Here is a 22,474-nt window from a genome sequence, read left to right on the forward strand (position 1 = left end):
TAAGGATTTTTAGGTTTAAGAAATCCATTGATTTGTAATTACTGACATTTATATTAGGCACAGCAGATATTACTTTTTATTATTAATAAAAACCGTATTGCAAGTATCCTGTGACGAAAAACGCTAATACCAAGCAAATTTCGGTTATCAACAAATTGTAATTATTATACAACAAAGTCCAAATTCATTGATTTAAGTGTTATGAAACGTATGTGCCATACACTATCATTGAACAAAATTTAAATTACAAAAAAAAACTTGCAATATAAAACATTATCTGTTAAATTTATTAGGGACTTTATTGAATAGGACCCACGCTTTTCTTTGTAGTAAAAAATTAAAGACATTTAACATTATTTCAAATCGTAGTTAATTTTCAGTTGTTTTCAAAGTAATTGACATTTTAAAAAAATGTGCTACATAATTGATTGATAAATATTATTCTTGTAGTAAAATTATTTTTTACTTTTTAGTTCACTTTTTTACTATTTTTAGCAAAGCATGTTATTAAAAAAAAATTGTTTTTATTTTATTTCTTACTTTTTAGTCCTATTAAATAAAGGTACTTAACAATTGATGAATAGATTACAAAAATTCATTTTGGAAGATTTAAAAAAAAAAGCGTTACCAAAAGAGCGTAACGAAAAAAGTTTTTCAGCCGAGTCTGCAACCACGAAAGAGCATTTTCATGTCTCGTTGAAATACCGAATAAATTTAAATTAGTTGTGGAATTATAATTAAAAAAAAAAAAATTACATGAAGCTTCGAGTTACAGCATAAGGCCAAGGAGATAAAAAAATTATGTACAATCAAGTTTCTGGCTAAAATTGTAGTGTTTATTATCTGGCCAAAAGTAACTTAACATAGAGAATTAAATTATTTTGAATTTATTATTTAGTTCTAATTAGAACGTTGAACGTACAACATATCTCTTAGCTCTTATCTTATACATCCCCGTGGTTAGGGGAGAAAGAATTCTACCAAGGTCCTCGCTCCTGTCGTAAAAGGCAACTAACGTGACGTAGAGCCCTCCGAAAAGTGGCCTTCGGACTGGTCACTTCATCTTGAGACACACCTTATTCGGCCCGCAATTAGCACCTAGTGCTACTAGTCGGTCCGCAGTCGTAGGGGATCCCTTCGGGGCGAACCATTAAAGCCAAGGAACATCAGCTCTTATCTTATATATCTTACCTCTATCCTCCACCCATACCTCATATCTCATATCAGATAACAGCGTAACGCTTTTTTTGGTAACACTTTTTTCGGTAATGTGCCAGAGCTAATTCCACCCCCATACCCATTCCCACCCCTTATCTCCTACCCCTATTTCCACCTCCAACCCATCTCCGTGTGGTAACGCTCTTTTGGTAACGCTTTTTTTCGGTTATTTGCCATAGCTAATTCCACCCCTTTCCCATTCCCACCTCATCTTCAACCCCATTTCTTATTTGGTAACGCTTTTCTCGTTACAATATTTGCGTTACAATATTTGCGTTACAATATTTTCGGTTATGTGCCAGAGCTAAGACATGAAAATGTCAAAAACATGAAATTTTAGTGAAATTACCTCCATATTTGACCCCCCCCCCCCATTTTAAACCTTGATGTCCAGGTTAGGTTAGGTATCTGGGTTAAATTTCAGCCTTCTACGATATCGGAAAGTGGGTTAAATTCATTTTGGAATGGAAAAAACATGAAATTTTAGTGAAATATGACCCTGTGTATGGCGACCTGGATGTCCGAGTCCCAAATTTATTACAGGATAATGTATTGTCATCCGAGATGAGTGTCTGTGCCAAGGATCAGCCTTCTACGACATCGGGAATTGGGTTAAATTAATTTTGCAAGATTTAAGCATGTAGAAAAGAATAAATCATAACAGGTAATTTTTAGACCGATAATTAAGATCTCGAATTTCGTAGGGCGTACCAAGGCCGAAAAACCTTTTAAATGATCATGTTATCTAGGTAAATGGTCTGAGCATATAAACCATGTTGTTGTGGTCAGTAATTGCATATCAATCCGTTAGACGTGATATTGCAGTATTGTTCTTAATGTGTTTAGCTCACAAAATGGTCGGCTATAGCCTAATATAATATAATGACCTTGTTCTCACTGCTGTAGACTCATTACTAGATAGGTTCGTTATGACTTTTGATTACGCAGGTACTCACTTAAGAGCGATGACAATTAAGTCATCAGCAATTATATTGTCGTGTTACTCTCAGTGACCTTAATAATTAACCCAGAGAACTAATATGCCTACATTAAAATACTAATCCTGTTTAAATTCGAACAAAGCTGTATATTCACTTCCGGTATTTTGGTGTTCGATATTACTTTTTAAAAACGTAGGTAGGTATTTTTAGACTTTGATCAAGTCATTGCTAATAATAATAATAATAATAATAATAATTTATAGGCATCACATTCAAGACAACTAATTATTTAAATCATATCTTTATTGCCAAAAAAGTATTTGCCGTTTGCCCATTACTTACCTACTCCTAATAAATATATCATAAATGTTTATAGCCGTTTTTCTATTTAAATCAAAGCGGAATCAGTCCAGTCCGAGTTAACGTCAACACGAGTGTCCTCGTTAACTTCATGATTTATTTATGACCTGATATTTTTATGATGATGAAATTTTAACACTCATTATGCTTAACGGTTAACCAAATCGATTTCCAGTATTTGTTTAATCATTATTATAAACGATAACGAATTATTTTCACTTCCTTATTTCCATTCTTGCTCGGTCCAAGTAATGCCATAATAATAAATAATATATATTTTTATTTTTATTAAAACATGTTAGCGTGGAAAATCACTTGTTTTGTCATTTATGAAATTAAGTAACATCTGAAATTAAAAAGCAAAATACGGTAAATTCACAACTTGACTGAAAACTTCACGTTGTCAATGGCACATACTTTAGTGGTAATTTATAATCCTAATATAATATTAATCATGCCAATTATAGGCATTAGGTATATAATAGGAAAATCTATTTTCTCGGTACCTACTTGGCCGTTATAGCAAGGCCGCAGCTTTAATCGAATGTTTATGTAGGTAAGTTTTTTATTTTGCACGCAGAAACAAAATTGGCACACAAAATACATTGTATAGGTGCAAAAATTATAATTAGGCACACACACTTGTGTCAGAAATGAGGATATTTTTTTTGCTAGGTTCGAGGTCACGGCTAAATATAAATTTCCTCTGGAAACAATTTACCAATTTATGATTATACTTATCGTGTAAGCTTCTCAAAAACAACAAAAACAGCAATTATTGCGCAATGTGTTGTTATAGCAAAACCACAACTAAATTACAGGTATCCATGGTTCGTGTTAACATGTTATTTTTCATAACAAGCACAATAATAATAAAAAAGTACATTGTTACCATTTCAGTTCCCCACTCTGTGAAGGATGCCGCCCAATTGGTTTTACAACGCATATTTTGACTTTTTTTTATACCTGGACCCGCAACACATATTTTTTAATCTCTATATCGATTTATCTAAACCACATTAAAAGTAATAAAAGTCCTCTCCTCTTCACTCGCTTAGGTGAGTACAAAACATAGTATACTACCTCGTTAGTATGAGAGTAAAATATATTTGAAATAATAATTAAACACTTAATAGATTTATTTATTACACAGAGAGTGTACAAGATAGATTTGGTCCAATAATAAAATAATATGATGGATAAAAGGTTAGACACATATTGGTCGTTTATTGTAAAAGTGGTGTTACTCCAAATTTTTAAAATATACATATTGTTGCTTAATGGAGTCACATTTAGTCATATTATCTTTCATTATAAAAGAAAAGCTGAACTGCAATAAATGGAAAAATAAATAAAAAATAGAAAACCCTGAACGTGAAAACTTGTATTGTTTTTCAAACACATTAATGTACCAAAAGCTCGTTATTTCAAAATTCAATTACAACGAGATAATTCACTTTTACAATAAACGACACATATATCATTATGATAACTTCAATAGACTTGGAACAAAATGAACCGGGTTATTATCTCTATAATAACTAGGATTTTATACTAATTTAGTTAAAATACTACTACAAACTAAGCATTGTTACTGGACAATTAGCATTGACCTCAACAGAACAAAGAAACTTAAGCGCTAAATGTGCTTAGTAATAACCGGTAAACAAGTTGAGAAAATAATAATTATTAGTAATCAAAGAATGTCTTCCCACGTGCCACGATCACATTACACATAGCATAATATTCTAAAAAATGAGAAAATAAGTTGCCAACAAGGAAGTGCGTTTATGGAATTTTCACGATGAACCCGGTTGTGTTTTAAGTTTGTTTCAAAATCCAAAACTTATCGAAACCGGTCTCTAGATTAGTCCTTGAAAATTTTGAATACCATGAAAACGGTTGTAAATTAAAAATGATTTTTTGTGTTAAATGTGAGTTTTCATTCGAGCCTATTCGATATTATTTAGAATTTTTTTTTTTATAAACTTTATAATAACCTTCTAACAAAAATAACTGGTCGGTAACCCGTTTTACAAATATATATTTTCCAAATGAATATATAAATATATATTATCCATGCGTTTTAAAATTTTTATGCCAATCTATTATCCGACTCCTTCTAACGATTTTGAAATCGTGGGAAGTATTGGCGAGCTGGTGTGTGTGTGTGTGGAGGTTCGCAGACCGCAGTACGAATTTATTTTAATGCACTTTTTATTTCTTTGATAAATACTTACCTCCGGGTCTATGCCCTAGGCCAGCTGGGGTTCTTAACCTTTTAATCTGAATACTGAACCCCTTCATAATATTATAACGCATAGCCACGGACCTCGGACAATTTTATTACCGCATTACATTAATAATAAAATTATATACGTAATCCAAGTTTATATAATGATTTTATATTTATTATTTTTATCTAATAGTTTAGCAATAGTATTTTGGGTGAATTTTCCATATAATTATTTGTAGTGAATCAGAACAGGAATGCCAGTATGAATATATTATAAGTATTATAATATAATTATAATAAAATAGATCGGAATAATAATACAGGTTTTGGATAATGAATATTGCAAAGAAAAATGTAATTTAAATCGTTTTTATTCATTAAATTTATTTTTTGATAAGTTTTTCCTTTAATAATAATTATAATAAAAATTCACGAAACATTATGAGTCGTCAAATTGTAATAATTAATTCTCTTAAATCCATAGAACTATTATTACGACAAAACACTTAAAAATAAAAATTTTAACATCACAAATCAGTTGGTATTAGATAAATCATTTAGAAAAAAAAAACACAGTATCACACTGGTACATAGAAGGGAACACCGCTAGGGACAGACAAAACATAGAGGTACTATTTGTTAGCAGCCATAGAAATGTAATTGTTTAAGAAAATGGTGCACAACACATACTATTATAAATTAAATTTACTCTAATGTGATAAAATAATATAATTTTTTTTAGTATTTAACATAATAAGTAATTACAGCAGCACATCATGGTTAATTAAGATGGAACCCTTTCTCGAGCGTCGCAGCTAATAAACGTTCCCTTAAAGTCTGTTCATCCGGATACTCTGGTAATTTCAGATAATGGACACAAGTGTTGACCGACGGGAAGCTTCCTGCACCAGCATCAACTTTACGCACCACAGTAAGCCTAGGATATAAATTGGCCAAACCACCGGGCGGTAGTGACGAACATCCGGTTGTGAATTGTAAGAATGATTTACGTTCTTCAGAATTCATCTGTTCGAGGACGTTCACCAAACGTAAGAATCCGGGGCTAAAATAAAAATACCAAAATACACATAATTTTTTCTAATTCTATTTTTCAATACAAAACCAATAGTTTACCTTTCTTTGTTGTATCCCAACTTTGGTTCGGTATAATTCAATAAATCTTCTCTGGTCCATTCTGGTTCTTGTTGTCCACATAACATTCGTCTGAGCTCTAGTGGTGTGAAAGCATTTAATTTCTCAATCGAGAAGACACGACAAAAACCAGCTTTCAATGCTTCCATTTGCCTTTTTATACCCTTTTCCAATATGAAATCGGTTAAAAGGCTAACATACTGTTCAACATTTTCCATGTTTACATCCTTAGCAAGACCGTCTTCTACTAGTTCGATATAAGTGAACGGGAAGCAATAAGATGATGGTAGATAAATCATGCTCAAACTTAAATTTTCCAAGTTAACTTTTTCTGTGTCACCACACTGAAATTGTAAATTTTCAATTTGTTGCTGTTTTTCTTCATTACTCAAAGACGGATCGTTCAAAATTTTTTCCTTTGACAAAATCAAACCTTTCAAGCTTTTTATAAATGTTGCTTGTTCTTCATCAATATCAAACAAATCAGAATCACTAAGTATTCTGACATACCTATAAATGAGTTATTTAGTTAATAATAATAGCTCTTATACTAGTGTATAATATAATAATAATAATTTAAACTTTTTTATGTTGTCAACTTACTCATTATCTTTGGCCTTTGTTAAAAGTTTTAAGAACGGTACAGACAATGGAAGGTCGATTAAACGATTATCTTGAAGAACTTTGGCCAGGAACATTCCAAGAAACCAGAAATGCTTTACAGCTCTATCACAACAAGGCGAATCTTGTGGCAACGGCGCAGGATATAGTCCTCCGGGGCGTCTGACGTAGTAGCCAGGTGGTTTAGCACCTTCTTCTAGCCAACTGCTTTGTTTAGTTTCTTCGAGCAGATCATCATTACATACCCACATGCCTAGATTTTAATAAAATAATAAATAAATACTGTTTTAAAATGTATACAAGGGTGGTTTGGAAAGTAATGCCTGTTTATTTTAAAATACGATTAAAAGGATTTGTTATAAATATATAGAACTATTTTTTGACAGTCACCGGATCGTTTGGTACATTTTTGATACTTGAGGATCAGCTTTTGTAATTCCTCCTTAAAGGTCTTATGCGCTATCTCTCTTGCTAATTTCAAACAGCTGCTAAGTATTCATCAGTTGTGAAGTGATCTCTAAGCATTTTTTAATTTGGAGAAAAGATGAAAATCTCTTAGTGCCAAACTGCCAAGTGAGTTGTGAGCTGTACCTCCTCTTTGTTTACCGCACCTAATTTTCTTAACTCATGTAAGTGTGACATTCGGAAATTCAAATTCTCTGAATTGAAAAATGCTTAGCTGGAGAATATTTCCCAACTGATGAAGACATCAAAGAAGTTGTTTGGATTTGAACAAGAGAGATGGAGGATGAGTTAATAGCTAATCCAAAGGTATAGAAAATGTATCAAACGATCATAAATTACGTTAAAAAATAGTTGTATACAAATGTTATAATTTTGTGGAAAAAAAAACTAAAAATAAAACAGGCATAATTTTTTGAATGACCCTCATGTACAAATTTAAAAAAATTAATTTACTTACAGAGATTTTTGCGTTGAAATTCTGCAGCGATTAATGAATAAAACTCTAATGTAGGACCTAAACCGGTTCCTTCTTCTCCCATAAACTCAACTTCTAAAACGGTTTGGCGGTCAATGTGAGCTCTCATGAGTTGTCTACTCCACGCCAAAATATCTTCACTACGAGGAATGCGAACACGATCGTGTTTTAAACGACCAACTCTGTACTCCTCTTCACGCCTCAACGGCAAACTAGAACCTGTACGATGGCGTTCTACGTTTTCACGTTGTGATTGTAACCAAACAATGGATCTGAAAAAATATACTTAGTTAAATTTTTTTATTCAAAATAGTCAAGGAGAAATATTATGACATTACCTGGATGGCCCAAAAGCTGTGCAGTTGAAGTATAAATGCCTGGTTTCAAAAGGAAATAAAAATGAATAGGAAAGATTTAAGTGTTCACACCAAGATGGAAGTGCACCGGAACTTAATACCAAGGGGTCTTGAATTTGCTGAACAAGTTTGTTCGTCATCTTTTTACTGTTGAATATTTCGCCATTCATCAGCTCACCGTCATCTTTAGTTTGGTCTACAAGTGAAATATTATTTAACAACATAGTCAACATAGTTCATTTAAGAAATCTAATAAAATTTGGTTTTTTTTTTACCTTTGAAAAAGTCGTTGGTACATGGTTTTAATAAGGAGATCAATGGATTAATGGAAAGATTATGAAGTTGCCGTAACAGTTGTAGTACATGATCAACTGTACAACCAGTATTACTCAATTGAGTACGTGTAGAAAATATAGGTATATCAGAATCCCAATGGTTATCAATTTCAGGACCAAACTCTTGTGATTCATTTGTTTGTTCTTCATAAATAATACTGTTAAATAAGAAATTTAAAGTTACTAATTAGACATGACAAAACATGGGTCTATTAATTTACATATAACCATCATTTATAACTTACGTATATGTAGGTTCCCAAATCCGTCTAGACCTTTCTTGCCGACTTCCAAGATCAGCCAACTGCGCTAATTTTTGAACAGCGTGGAATATGGTCCAATTAGGATCTTTAAGTTCAACCTCCACATCTTTTACCTAAAATTTATATCATCAAATATTAGCTGATCACATTGAACAGGTATTCATTAAATGTTTAAGGTTAATAACTTACGCCTGGCAAATTTGGTCCTTTTAATGTCAGTTTAAGCTTTGGCAACGACGATTGGTTAACAACACTACTTTTATCTTCAAAGAAAACATCAGGTACTTCATCATTCTCGTCCTCTGGAGGCGCTAAAACTTCTAAATCTGATGTCTGATTAACATTGGTACGTCCGGGTCGGGGATCGAATGCGGGTATTAGTGCGGTAAATTCTCTTCTTAGCACGTATTCATCATCCCACGATCGTCTTTTATACGGATTACCACATCTATCAGCACCCACAATACTAGCAATAGCAGCATGTTGGGCTTCATAGGCTTCTTCTTCCTAAAAAAAGGAACAATATTTATATTAATATGTTGATAAACATTAACCCTGTAAACCTATCTAAACATAAGATTATAAGAATAACCTCAAGTTACATATAATTTTTATCAGATTTGAAAAAAGCAAAAAGAAGATGGTTATTTCTATTGAAATGACAAACAAAAATGAATATTCAAGCCTAAAAGCTTGGTAATGATGAACACACATAATGAACCTACATAACTTAAATAATGTTATCCACATCTCCAATAAGTATATTCTTACCATAGCAAGTAGATTTCTGGAGACCATTACCTCTTCATACTCTTGTTCATCTTCATTCTCATCATCATCTGGCATATCTTCGTCTTCGACAATTTCTTCGTCGTCTTCAAGTTCAGCAAACAAAGCAGGAGCGCGAACGCTGTCCAAAAAATCCTAAGCAAAAATATCCATATAAATGAGTAAATATATTTTCTAAAATAATTTATAGACACTGACTTCTAAACTGACTTGTTCACTGTCACTGGATGTGGACGCAAGACTCATTGTAAGAGCTTCACCGACACAAAATGCCCCATTTGCAATTGTTGTTATGGAGCACGAGTTATTTGTTGAATTACTAGCCGAGAGACTAGGATAACTTTGTGCTGTTTGAAGCAGACCACCTAAAATAAAATGTTTCTTTATAGTTTCGAGTACAATTATCACATTTAACAACTTGCAACAACAAAATAACAAGTTTAAACTTCATAGTATTTAAAAATATTAATTAATAACAGAGGTAACATTTATAATACATTAATACTACATACTTGGGAAATTAGTGGATAGAGCTAAACGAACTAGACTAGATACCGAAGTTGGAACTCTTTGAGGTAAATGGTTAATTTGATTCTGATTGTTATGACTATTATTCCGGTCAAAGTTCCTATGTTTTTGGTAAGGTGCGTAGGCTTCAGCTAGCGGTTTTTGCATCGGAATATCTGCTTGTGATTTTGGTGTACCATTTGAGGCTAAATTCGGTACACTAACACTCATTGGATACGAAGTGCTGTTTCGGCTTTCTTCTTTCTTTTCTTTTTCTGCACCAGAAATAATTACATCATAAATATGTTAATGTTATGAAAATTAAGTTATTAGTTTTTAGAATTTACCTGAACTTCTTTGATTAGATAACTCTGTATTGAAAGCAGAATTATTTGCATTATTGATTAAAGTATCAGAAGGCAGATCTTGAATTTGAGCATTTGGGGCATCTTGTGTATTATGTTGCATAATAATTATAGGTTTATCTTTAGGATTTGGCTGGGAAAAAATATATACATATTAAATTCAAAATATTACTCAATGTAATACAAGATTTTTATTCTGGGCAATATGAAATGAAATATTTACTTTATTGTTAGGAGACGGATTATCAAACTGAATTGATTGCAGTGTATGGACTAAGCTAGTGACAGAGCTTCGTCTGTAAGTCGGTTTTACTTTGCCTAAAGCTGGTAAAAATTCTTCTTCGAAATAGTTGCTATTCTTTTTGTTATTTTCAATATTTTGCTGAGTTTCATCTGGAATACAAAATTAAATAATTTAAATAATGTTTAATGTAAAAATTAGTTAAATTTATTATTAACCATTTGATGTAGATTCCACAATTGTCGCAAGATCAACCGAAGGTGTAGGATGAACAACTATCCGAAGTGAACTATCCAATTGATTAGTTGGACCTGGGGTTATCGATGAAGGATCCATCCTCATAACAGACATTATGCTATCACTTAAATGTTGAGCCGCTTGCTATAATAATAACAATTTAATTATTTATAAAAAAAAAACTTTAATTATAAAAAAAGTGTTTTAAAAATCTCATAATTTTAATAGTTTAAAACTATGAACATTGATTAAATACTATTCTTAAAAGTTAAAATATATATTTTATTTACATATTAAAAATGAATATTTAATCAATGTTATGAATAATAAACTAACAGCAAAATGTTACATTGCCAATAGGAAATAGTTTTGATGAAGGGGAGAGAGAGGTTGGCTTTGCAATAAAAATTAAGTATTTACATAGATAATATGTAGACATTCTTTAATAAAAAAATAATAAGTATTTCTTTATAAAATACCAAATAGTTAAAGATGTATACTGATTTATTATATTAAATAAAAAAATAAAAATAGATATTTTACCTTGACCGCTAAGTTATCAGCAGATGCCGATTGATCAATACTTGCTACTGAAATATTACTGCTGGAACCATCGTTGGCAGCTTCAGGTAAACTAGGAGTCGATGTGGACATTCTTGTCATGTTAGAAAATGTAGCATTAGGACTACTGCATTTAAATTTAGCTAAAACAAAAAATAATTTTCAATTAAGTTACATAAAATAAATAAACACAAATTGCAAAAATCATAAACATGCCAAGGCAAATAAATAAACAAAAAATGGGGAAATAGTGTTGAAAGTTAACTGTAATAGTGCAACTTCTATAGCTATATGATGTCCTACTTTAAATAGTATATTTGTTTAAATATGTAACCTATATCATATATGTATAGTTTATGGTACACAATCAAAAATAGGGGTATGCATGCGTAAAAAAATAATAATAACTAAAAACAAATTAAACTAAACAAATAGAAACTGGTTTAGATTTTTTAGGTTCACTATTTTTAACATACGGGCGGATGTAGTTTGGGGTTCACTGATAAGTCGCAGATCATACTTCCCTTCAGCACCCATTCGGTATGAATTTGTAACTCCATGATCCCACATAACATCTATCCAACCTAACCCCAATATTGTTTTCAATTTACTACTTTATATCAAAACAATCAGCTATTACTGGATGCTTATTATTTACCATTATGTAAATCTCCTGTAACTGTTCCCACACATGGTGGGTTACCATCTTGATCCCTCCATTTCCAATCAATGCCACGCATCACCCTAGCACCTGTTACCATTTGTTTGAACATCTGTGCTTTAAACAGGCGTCTTTGACGTTTGAGATTTGCTTCAACTTCTTTAGCTGCTTTCCCTAAAAGAAGTATCAATTGTTTAGTTTTAAAATTTCATAGTATTTACTTTACTGTGAAAATAACAATTATTAATTTAGCTTTCTTACCTAGGTCTTCACAAACGCCAGTAACGGTTCCATAAATTTCAAAACCAGATAAAGAAAGATAATGAGTTTGACCCGAAGCATTTTTGCCATTTTGTTGAATTCTTATATAACGCCATCCTTGATTTTCTTCTTTATCATTAATTTCTATCGACCATGTAGCAGTATTGCCCGGTTCATTTAAAGCAGTGTCATCCATGTGCGTGTACAATGTAGTCCAGTTGGTTCCATCTTTAGACATCTAAAGTTTTAGATTAAAAAAAAATAGTGTTATAATAAATTTAAAAAAAAATATTTTATGTTAGAATCTATTATTTTATTTACTTGAAACAACCAATTTCGAAGAGCTGACCGGCCATATCCTCTAGCATGTCTCAGTGTATATTCTGTTGGTATTACCCACAAACCTAAATCGATTGAAAACCACGCTTTGCTATCATCGTTTGAATGACAGTTTATTGCGACTGAATCTCTGCTCAGAATGTCTTCCACTTGACCGTAAGGTAAATTGCGACCATCGGACGACTGGACTAACATAAGACCATATTGACCTGGATTTACCCAGTCAATTGATGTTTTTCCATTTGTTCCGACCCAATAGAGTATGCCATTTTTGTCAAAGTCATAATAGTGTTTGAATTTTATAGGCAAATTGTTTTTGTCCTTAAGTTTTTTCACGAAATTGTAAGAAGAGCGTTCATGATCATACCACTGTTTCGCAACCATTTTTAATAAATGCTTCTCGAGCTGTTGTACAGTTGTAAGTGGCTCCATTCGTAATCCTCTACCAGTACGATCAACTAAAGTTGTTTCCTTAACTGCTTTCTCTAAACGGAATCTAACACGTCGCGACAAAATCTAAAAAATATTTTAAAACAAGTTTTAAATAGATTAAAAAGATTTGAAAATATATTTTAAAAATCCACCTGTAGTCCATGGAAAGCACCAGGTGACTCATACAAATATACAGGCAATCTTTCAATAGATTCTAAAACTGATATAAGTTTTTGAACTAAAACAGAAGCACAAGTTTCAGAACTTTTTTCACTTTTCTTTTCCTAGCAAAACAAAAATATCAGATTAATATTCAAATACATTATATTACAGGTTTTTTTTTTAATTTGTTAGTATTTACTTTGAAACATTTGACAAAAATATCAAGTCTCAGATCTTGTAAGTCTCCTAATGTATCACTCTTATTCTGGTGATAAGTCGTTAGGAGTTGCAGTAAAACTTCAACTAAGCCACTACTGTATATTTCAAAAGCTGAAACACTGCCTTCATCTTCCATTAATAGTTGTTTTAAATCTGAAATTGCTTTGTACAGGGTTGTAGTCCAATGCTCTTTATTTAATTTTTCATCAGTTACAGAAGACTGGAAAAATGAACATAAAATAACCGTGAAATAAGTATAAATAAAATATAGAAAATTATTTTATTTTGTTAATTGTGCTATACCTGATTTTGTATACAAAATTCAATTGCAGACACAATTTTTCCCAACCTAGCAACAACACCTCTTGGTTGAGCCTGTGCTGCCTTGAAGAATTTTTCATATATTTCTTGAGCTTGTTTTCGGATCTAAAACGAATTAGGTAAGTTAGTTATTTTAAAAATGGGATTCGCTGTTTTATACAAAAATTACAATGTTAAATAAATATAAATGGAAGTTAAATAATAAATAAATCGTTTGACATATTGAATTTAAATATATACTTTTACCTTTTGTCCAATCGTTTCAGACTTGGTTGGTACTACATTAGCTTTTTTAACAGTTTCCCAACCTGAAGTAAAATCACTTTTCAGTGGTGCTAAACCAGTAAACATATGTTGATTGCCTCGATTTGATTGAAATGAAAAGCCATTTGTTCCATTAGTTAATGTAGTTATTTGCTTAAAAAAAAAAATAAATAAATAAATAACTTATTAAATATAAAAAAGTCTTGCAAGCACCTAAAAAGGAGTATTGTTAAAAAAATTGGTTAAAGTACAAACACAATGTAGAACAAACATTGTATGTTATATGTATATTTTTTTTTAAAGGGACAGATTTGATGTCGACATCATAATATTAAGTTTATTTTCCTAAAAATTTAAGTGCTCACTCATAATTATTATTAATTAGAAATAATAAAAGGAATGAAATTGATAATAGTGACTTTGTTTTTGTTACATATATTTTACTTTTTTTTTTATCGAAAGTTTTATGAAAAATTAAAGGTAAATATTTTAGTCATAGTAGCAACTTCTTTAAAAAAGAAAATAAATAATAAAATAATGGTAACTATGAAAATACATAAATCCATTATATTTAATCCTTAAACATAATTATTAGTATCAAGATCATTACTTGTAAGCCATCAGAATTTTGAATGTTTAATTCATGTTCCTTTCTTGAAATAAGAATCCAGTTTCCCACAGCTATTCTGTTTATCCCAGGAGCGCTTAATATTGGCTGACTCAATGTATGTAACTTAACAAACACTTTGGCTTTCAAATATTTTTCAATGAATTCAGATTTATTTTCTGAAATTGGCACGATGGAGTTAAATATAATCCAACTATTATAATAGTAACATTTTTAAAATGTAAAATAAATGTATATTTACCGTCTGAAGATGGTGGATCTGTTGGTCTATTTTTGGCTTTAAAAAAGAAAGGAGATTTTCAAATATCAACAATTTGAAGTAGTAATATAAATGATTATACTGTACCTGTATCAGATTGTCCTTCGGGACTTCCGCTGGAATACATGGTAGATAACTTATCATTTATCATGAATCTAAACCATCCATTACTACCATTTGATAATTCTAGTATAACATAATCATTCCATGCATAAAGGCAGTCTCTACCACGACAGAAAAACCAATCTTTCCAATGATATGCATGACCTGGTAATATTTCTTTTGCATCCTCAATTTGACACTAAAAGATTATATATACATAATATAAAAAATAATAACTTGAGATTTACAAAACGGAGAGCTATAATGCGTACCTGTTTGACATCGCATTTCTGAATATTGTCTTTTTCAATATTTGTTTCAGGTCCAATTAGTTGTTGAACTTTACAGAATACCCCGAGACGGGCGAAATGATCAAGAAAAATATCTTGGCATTTAATTAAAAGATCATTAATTGTTTGCAAAGCAATAACATGACCATCATCATCTTCCTGTAATTGGTTATTCTAGTGTTAATAACAGCAAAATATATTCTATACACAAATATATGATACAAAGACAATTTAAGAACCAGTAGTATAAGTCATTCTAAGTAAATATAATATTTTTTTAAATTGTTTTACCAATATTGTGTTTATGAAAAAAGTAACATTCAAAGTTCAAAAGTTAAAATGCTACATTATAGCTAAGAATTATGTTGTAATTATTTATTTATTTTTATTATATAAAGGGAGTAAGATTAGTAAAACGGAAAACATAACATACTAATAAACATATTATAATATTATTTTTAATTAAATGGTTAAAATTAGTAAATTAGGCTTACACTTATTATGTTATTTTTTTCATGCTCAAACAGAAATTTTTATATTATGATAATTTCTTTAAAGATAATATATTGGCAAAACAATTTTCAAATATTGACGAAATTAGTAGTATACTTCCTGGCTCATTGTTAATGAGATACCCGGTAAAAATAAATTATGATAACTAAATAACAAATAAAACGTAAAATGTAGTTCGCTTATTATTAAAATTACATTTTGTAACTAATGTTAATAAATTATATGTATACATATACAGTCATAGGTACATTTTATTTAATTTCCTTTGATTAGTAAAATTATGTATTACATTAAGATTGAATATATAAGGTATAATTAGTAATGAAAATACACACACGTTTGTTTAAAATAAAATAAGAAAATAATTTATGTATGTTACAATTATGAAAGGTAAAAGAAGTAATTTTCATAAAAATGAATTTTATAATAACTGTTTACACAAAATACTTGGGCCCACCGAGAAAATAACTCAAAACCGAGAATATCAAAACAACATTCTTTGGAGGTCTATATTATGTATTCTTTAAAAAAAAATAAATAAATCATGAAACCATAAAAATACATATACTTTTAACATCAGTTTTTTATGAGAATAAATGCTGTTATTGATTTTGGTATAGTTTTATATTTTACACAAGTGCTTAGTGCATTACTTCATTAATATGTTTAAGAAAAACTGATTTAATTACACTTTTACAATAATAAATAGTACATAAAACATTTACTTCTTAGTTATTTGTTTTTTTTTTGTTTTTGATGTTATGTAAAATATATTAAATTCAAAAATCATTAAAGGTTTAGGACGATTGAAGTAACTATTTTAAACCATGACAGCTCTAGTCATTGCTGTATATATAAAGTATATTGATTTATATTTCAACTAAATTAAATCCTTTTCTAGTTAGCATGTGTAGTAGTGTATGATTTAAAAAATGTCTGTTATGCAACAAAGGCAAAGAAATTATTTGATGCATAATGCTGTTTGTTTAGATACTAAAGTAGTATGGTCTATGGTAAAAATACATCCACTCAAATTTGTAATATTAAAGAACCTTTATCATTACAAAATGTGCATAATATCCTAAGTTATATTGTTCTATGAGGCGTGCAAAACAATTACATAATTTTTACCATCAAAGATTTATAATTTTTTTTAATAATTAACATCTTGTAGAGCTTGCGAGGCAAGTATCTCTCGCACTCGCCACTCATATCAGAGTATAACAGCCAAGTCTTATCCTGGAATAAAGTTAATTGGAAAAATAAAGCACTATATTTTCATTGTTTTCTGCTTAGAGTAAATTATAATAAATTCTTCACTAACTAAAAATATATTACCGTAGTTTCATTAAATTTGCACTCGGTTTATAGAAAAAAAAACTAAAATTTTTAATCAAGTTGTAAAATGTTGAAAATAATTACTTCGTTATCAAGTACTGTAGCAAGCACTTCAACTAACAATGGAGCCAAGTTAGTAGGGCAGTCAGTTTTGCATATGTCTTCCAACCAATCTGACTTGATGTAATGTACCATTTTTTTAATTAATGATAAAGATGTTCTCCTGTGAAGGGACAAAAATTCAAAATTAATAAGTAAGCATACGTCATAAACACATAAAGAGTAATTATTATTGGTAAAAACTTTAATTAAAACAAACTTAGTTCTAAAATAAAGACTTTTATAGCAGTTTTTTAGGGGATTTCTTATAAATAATAAAAAATGACTAATCAGTTTTTTTTCATAATCATGATACTTAACACTTTCAATCTATTTTTAAAACTGCACTTCAAAAAAAAGGCAGAGGAAAAAATGTCCTTCTTTGGAGGAAACTTTAAAAACTTACTTCTCACATGAATAATTTTCGGATATATCCGAAAATTATTCATGTGATATTTCAATCCGTGAAAGCTTCAACTTACTTCTATTAAATCACACAATCTAATAACCACATAATATACCTGATTTTGAAGTATTTATTTAAATAGAAATGTACCTGATAGAAGGCAGCATAGTCGACTGGAAGGTATGGCAAAAAATTGGCATTAATCGTTTAAGATATATTGCAGCCATTTCTGGATCACCTTTTGGCTCTTTAGACTCTATGGATTGACCAGATTCATTTTTAGAAGACATCAACCACTCTAAATAAGAATAAATAACATCAAACATTAGATCACATAAAATACAAATTTCCTTCATTCAACAAACCTGGTGATTCTAAGATAGTAGCGACTTCGCGATGACCTTCATCCATTCGTTCTCTTGCCTTATCAAGTGGCGTTTTACCTTCTTCGTCACGGAGTTCAGGATTGGCACCATTTTTCAGAAGTATCTTGGCTATAGATGGGCGTCCGAAACACGCAGCATAATGCAAAGATGAGGATCTAAGGCCTTTGTTAACATCGGCTCCTTTGGAACACAAATATTCTACCATTTCTTGAGTGCCAAAAGCAGAAGCCCAATTCAGTAAAGTTTGTCCAACTTCGTCCACAAAATTTACATCAATAGCTAATAAAAAAAAATCGATTAAAATGATATAGTCTAAAGTAATAGAAATGTAACAGTAATAATTTAATTTTAATACTATTAGATTAATATGAGCAAGTAATGTAAGTAAAATCATATTATATTATTTATACCACCAGAATTGACGGCTTCCATCAATGCTTCGGTATCCTTACTCCTAATGCAATCGATTAAATGTCGTTGAGATTTTTCTGCACTAGAATCCAAGCGGCGTAGTTTTGGTAATAAAGGGTTAGCACTCGAACAAGCGACTGTACTCCAAGATACTGCATCACGTCCTTCCAGTAGCAACACAAGTAACAAATCAACTAGTCGCATTGTATCTAGACAACATCTACAACAACACATTAATATAATTTTTATTCCTGACTATTTATTATAATACTATAATTTTAGTTTTAAATATTATTACCTTTCATCGCCTTTTAAAGCCTTTTCAATAGCATCGGCTAGATTTGATCGAAATAAATCCTAATGACAAAAATTAAAAACAACTTTAGACAATTTTAGGTACCTAAATATAATTTGTAGGTATAGGTAACATAGTTAGTCAATAGTAATTAGCTAAATAGTTTTTCAAAGAGTTATACTATTTTCATCTTGATAATATTTATCTTCTAACTACTTTACTTAATTATATAATATATTTAATATACAATAAATAGATAAACCATACAAATATTTAACCTTGAACAGACAATTAAGATAAAAACTACTTGGATAATACTATTATTAACTGGCTTATTTTTTTTTTATAGTTAAAAATAATACGATTTTAAACTACATACATGAGATACGGATTTGGATCCACGGCAAAGAGTTGTTAATAAACTTATAACTGTAGATATGGACTGTGATGACTTAACCTCAGTAGTTGAAGTATTTGCGTTCAAACCTAAAATAAATAAGTCAATACAATTACCATTTGCCAATTCTAAAATGCTACTGACTCGGCACAATAAGTGATAACAGCTAAGCATTACATTTTATTTAACATTCTACACTATAATGGTAGTTTTGTTTAAAATGTAATAATTAATATGACAACCAGGTAGAGAATTTTTGGTTTATAATATAAATTATATAAATAATAAACAAAAATGGTATGTTTACCAGGTGTCCCAATGTTGGTGGTAGCCGGTCCAGCTGCTGAAGACAAACGAAGTATCAATTCATTTAAGAGACCATGTTGAGCTAAAGGTGCAGGATCAATCCCCCGTCGTGTAAATCTATCAGAAAGTGATGCGAAGCACCTCAAAGCTCCATCGGCAACATGAGTATCATCATGTTTTAGCATAGTAGAAAGAGATTCAACGCATGTTGGTAAAGAGACTTCATTGGGTTCCATTTTAGTACATAGTCTAGAAACAACAGTCATAGCCGAATGCAAAGTATCTTTGTGCACACAAGAACCGGCATCACTTATGAACAACAACACTGAACTAAGACCTCCTGCTTCAAACACTGCGCCGGCTTCTCGAGTACAAATAAGTTCCAATACCTAAATTATAACAAAATAAAGTTGAAAATAATTAAACTGTAGAATGAAATATGTTACCTATACATACTTTACAACATTGCTCAGCCAAATCTTTATTCGTACGAGAATTAATGTCCGTTACTTCTAGTCGATTACAGATAGCTTTCAATGCTCCGTCAATGGCAACAATACGTCTGGTGCACTCAGCGGATACATCTAAATAGTAAGTAATTGCACGAGCAGTGACTTCTAGTACACTATCAGGGGCACTTTCATCAAGAAAAATGCGACAAAGAGCTGGTAAAAATGATCGCGGTGGACACCTAATCAATACATATTAACATAAATAATAACTTTTAGTTTGAATCTATGTAGAATCTATGTATATCTTGAATCAATGTAGAGTAATAGTTAAATTGACCACAATAGTTACTTACACTTCGAAGCATCTGTCAACATTATCAGACATTAGTAGTAACATGCAAAGTTGCTCTAAAGCGATGAGCTGCATGTCTCTTTCATCACCCTGACCCATATTGAGCCATTCCAGAAGTGTTTCAGGATCGACATCAGCCATGTTGTATGATTGTTATAGTATGATGTCAAAACTAAAATATACAATAAAAAGGAAACTTTATATTAATTAAGAACAATACATGTAAATAAAAAACTAATTTTAATTGTTTATAATTTTGTAATACTCATTAATTACATTTTTGGTAAGTGTTATACCTGCTAAAGATTAGGATGTACTACCTATTACATTTTCAATGGTATAATACGTACTTAATGAAATATAGCTAGATGGAAATAGTATAAGAATCATTTAAACTTTCAAGCACACATTGTTTCTTAATACAAATAATTACCGGAGGTAAAATATTAAATATTTGGCTATGACTCCGGTTTATAAGTAAAAACGTAGATATTCAAAATCAAGGTTATGGCAAGCATTCAAAAATAGCTGTAATAGACAATAAGGTTTCCTTAAATGTTTTTTTTTGTTTTATTATTTGAAATAAGTTGCATACCTTTTATTCTTTTGTCTGTTACGAAATAATCTAAAACTAAAACACATTTGAAAGTACAAAAATTGCTACTTAGGAATAGTAGCAAGATGTGAAATTTATGATATAGTATTCAGTTATTTAAAATAAAATAAAAAAGTAGCATACATAAAAACATTTAGTTATAAAGATTAAAACCTATATAGGTATAGCAATATATATTTTCTATGTAACGATAAGTTGAAATCTCTTAAGGAAAATAACATCTCATACCACAGTAGAACGACTAAAAAAAACTAGGGCAGGTTTAAACGATCAAATATTAACTATTATATTGAAAGAATAATGGAGGGATTTACTTATTATCAAAGTCAGTAGTTATTTTACTAACCTTTTATTTTAATTTAAGAATAAATAACGTAGAAAAAACTAGGTATAAAGACATTTTAATAAGCATATAGCAAAAAATACCTAGTAATCAGGTTAAACGTCTGTAGGTAGTTTTCTTCAAATTCTCATATGAACCTCATTCAGATTTAGATTAGAATTCCCATAACTAATTGAGTTATTTTAAGCAAAAATATTTAAAACACTATTTTAAGCAATGTCAATCTGTGCATAATTTTAATGACTCATTATGAGTTTTAATCACTAACTATAGAGTATTAGCCCAAAGTACAAAAATAAAATCAATAGGTACTATTTGATCAAAACCTTAAACTGATACTCGGTATACATTAATATAATATTTGATTATAATTTAAGCTTATGACCTAATAACAAAAACATTTCCCTACTTATTACCCTTTTGCGTTTAATCTCCGGCAAACATTTGGAAACAAACAGCTAACAAAGGGCGACAAAGGTAATAATTCCTTTGATATTCACGTAGACATAACAACGTCAAAATATATCTATGACGACTTACCTTAATGAACGTTATCGATAATAATTGATGCAGTGATATTGATAATGCCATGTTATTGGGGCATAACCGCAAACACTTATTGAGGAAACATGGAGAGCTGCTGCTGGTGCACAGTTTTTAACGATTACGCATACGCCGTGTACGGTGAATGTTTACAATGAAAGCGGGTTTATGATTGTTACTACAATACGGTGTAATTAAACAATAACTTCAATTTTAAACACGCTCGCATTCGCACACAATTGCACACAAGTCACGACCAGTGAAAAACGACAACGATCAACGAACTGCGAAACAATAACACAACGCAAAAACCCAATGGCCATCGACAAACTGTACCCACGGTCTGTAATATCGGGAGAACGAACAAAGGGTGGAGGGGCGGCGGGTAATGCAAAGTACAATATATACCTATTCAGGCTAACCAGCTGAAGTTCGACATCTCGGGCTGAAGAGATTTTAGATGGAAAAAAAACCAAAAAAATTACCAATAATTAATTTTCATAAATCCGCATACTTATACGGTAATAGTTGCGATGAATACCATGTAATTGTTGTTAAATTTTCCAATCGATTTTCTATTTAACACCCGGAAAACATGATTTCGGAACAGCTGTGTTGCTGGTTCTTATCACAACCCAGTTTGTTATCAAATATCTATGACAGCAGCTGCTGCCTCTATTAAAGTGATAAATGATAATATTACGTTTTTAGCTTACAATATTTAATATTTACACATTTTTATTTAAATAACTTAAAAATACGATAATATTTTTAAATCGTACTATTAAATATTTAATTAACATTAATTTCTAGTTATTTTTTACAAGATCGTCCTCGCCTGATACTTTTTGTAAAAGTAAAAAAAACAAATGTCTTTTCAGTTTTGCTTCGAAGCTAAACGATTTTTAATAATTGCAACTTAAAATATAACTTCTTACAACAAATAAAATATAGATT

At 30.4% G+C, this 22,474-nt stretch overlaps 1 protein-coding gene across 2 annotated transcripts; it reads right to left on the bottom strand.

The window, feature by feature from the left end:
- Positions 1 to 5,108: 5,108 nt before the first annotated feature.
- Positions 5,109 to 22,043, bottom strand: LOC126846084 (E3 ubiquitin-protein ligase HECTD1). Of its 2 annotated transcripts, XM_050585201.1 has the most exons (38): positions 21,515 to 22,043; positions 20,017 to 20,187; positions 19,668 to 19,902; positions 19,213 to 19,600; positions 18,888 to 18,994; positions 18,512 to 18,570; positions 18,213 to 18,433; positions 17,782 to 18,081; positions 17,567 to 17,714; positions 16,996 to 17,134; positions 16,705 to 16,812; positions 15,043 to 15,219; positions 14,756 to 14,969; positions 14,651 to 14,686; positions 14,392 to 14,567; positions 13,764 to 13,934; positions 13,500 to 13,622; positions 13,177 to 13,416; positions 12,968 to 13,099; positions 12,366 to 12,899; positions 12,045 to 12,282; positions 11,781 to 11,957; positions 11,599 to 11,706; positions 11,105 to 11,265; positions 10,543 to 10,705; positions 10,307 to 10,476; positions 10,066 to 10,216; positions 9,724 to 9,993; positions 9,410 to 9,576; positions 9,194 to 9,346; positions 8,612 to 8,929; positions 8,405 to 8,535; positions 8,100 to 8,317; positions 7,807 to 8,020; positions 7,451 to 7,740; positions 6,511 to 6,781; positions 5,890 to 6,417; positions 5,109 to 5,818 (listed from the first exon to the last, which is right to left on the bottom strand). In XM_050585201.1, the coding sequence occupies exons 2-38, from the start codon at positions 20,154 to 20,156 to the stop codon at positions 5,536 to 5,538; spliced, it is 7,659 nt and encodes a 2,552-aa protein (XP_050441158.1). In that variant the 5' UTR covers positions 20,157 to 20,187; positions 21,515 to 22,043; the 3' UTR covers positions 5,109 to 5,535. The 2 variants fall into 2 exon arrangements, with proteins under 2 accessions (XP_050441158.1, XP_050441159.1); XM_050585202.1 differs by lacking the exon at positions 16,705 to 16,812 and having other exon boundaries at positions 21,515 to 22,042.
- Between the last annotated feature and the right edge of the window lie 431 nt (positions 22,044 to 22,474).

This window comes from Adelges cooleyi, unplaced genomic scaffold (assembly GCF_023614345.1).
Source record: "Adelges cooleyi isolate 19-005CV unplaced genomic scaffold, UGA_ACOO_1.1 ACOO_flye_CR_arks_rails_tigmint_CR_PRNA_9, whole genome shotgun sequence".
Taxonomy (NCBI): Eukaryota; Metazoa; Arthropoda; class Insecta; order Hemiptera; family Adelgidae; genus Adelges; species Adelges cooleyi.

Bases quoted from the DNA above. Each gene is read 5' to 3' on its own strand.
- LOC126846084 (XM_050585201.1), bottom strand. From the start codon at position 20,156: ATGGCTGATGTCGATCCTGAAACACTTCTGGAATGGCTCAATATGGGT. The intron at 18,995-19,212 runs GTAAACATACCA...TATTTATTTTAG, and splicing joins CACCAACATTGGGACACCTG to GTTTGAACGCAAATACTTCA. The intron at 14,568-14,650 runs GTAAATATACAT...TGCCAATTTCAG, and splicing joins AGATCCACCATCTTCAGACG to AAAATAAATCTGAATTCATT.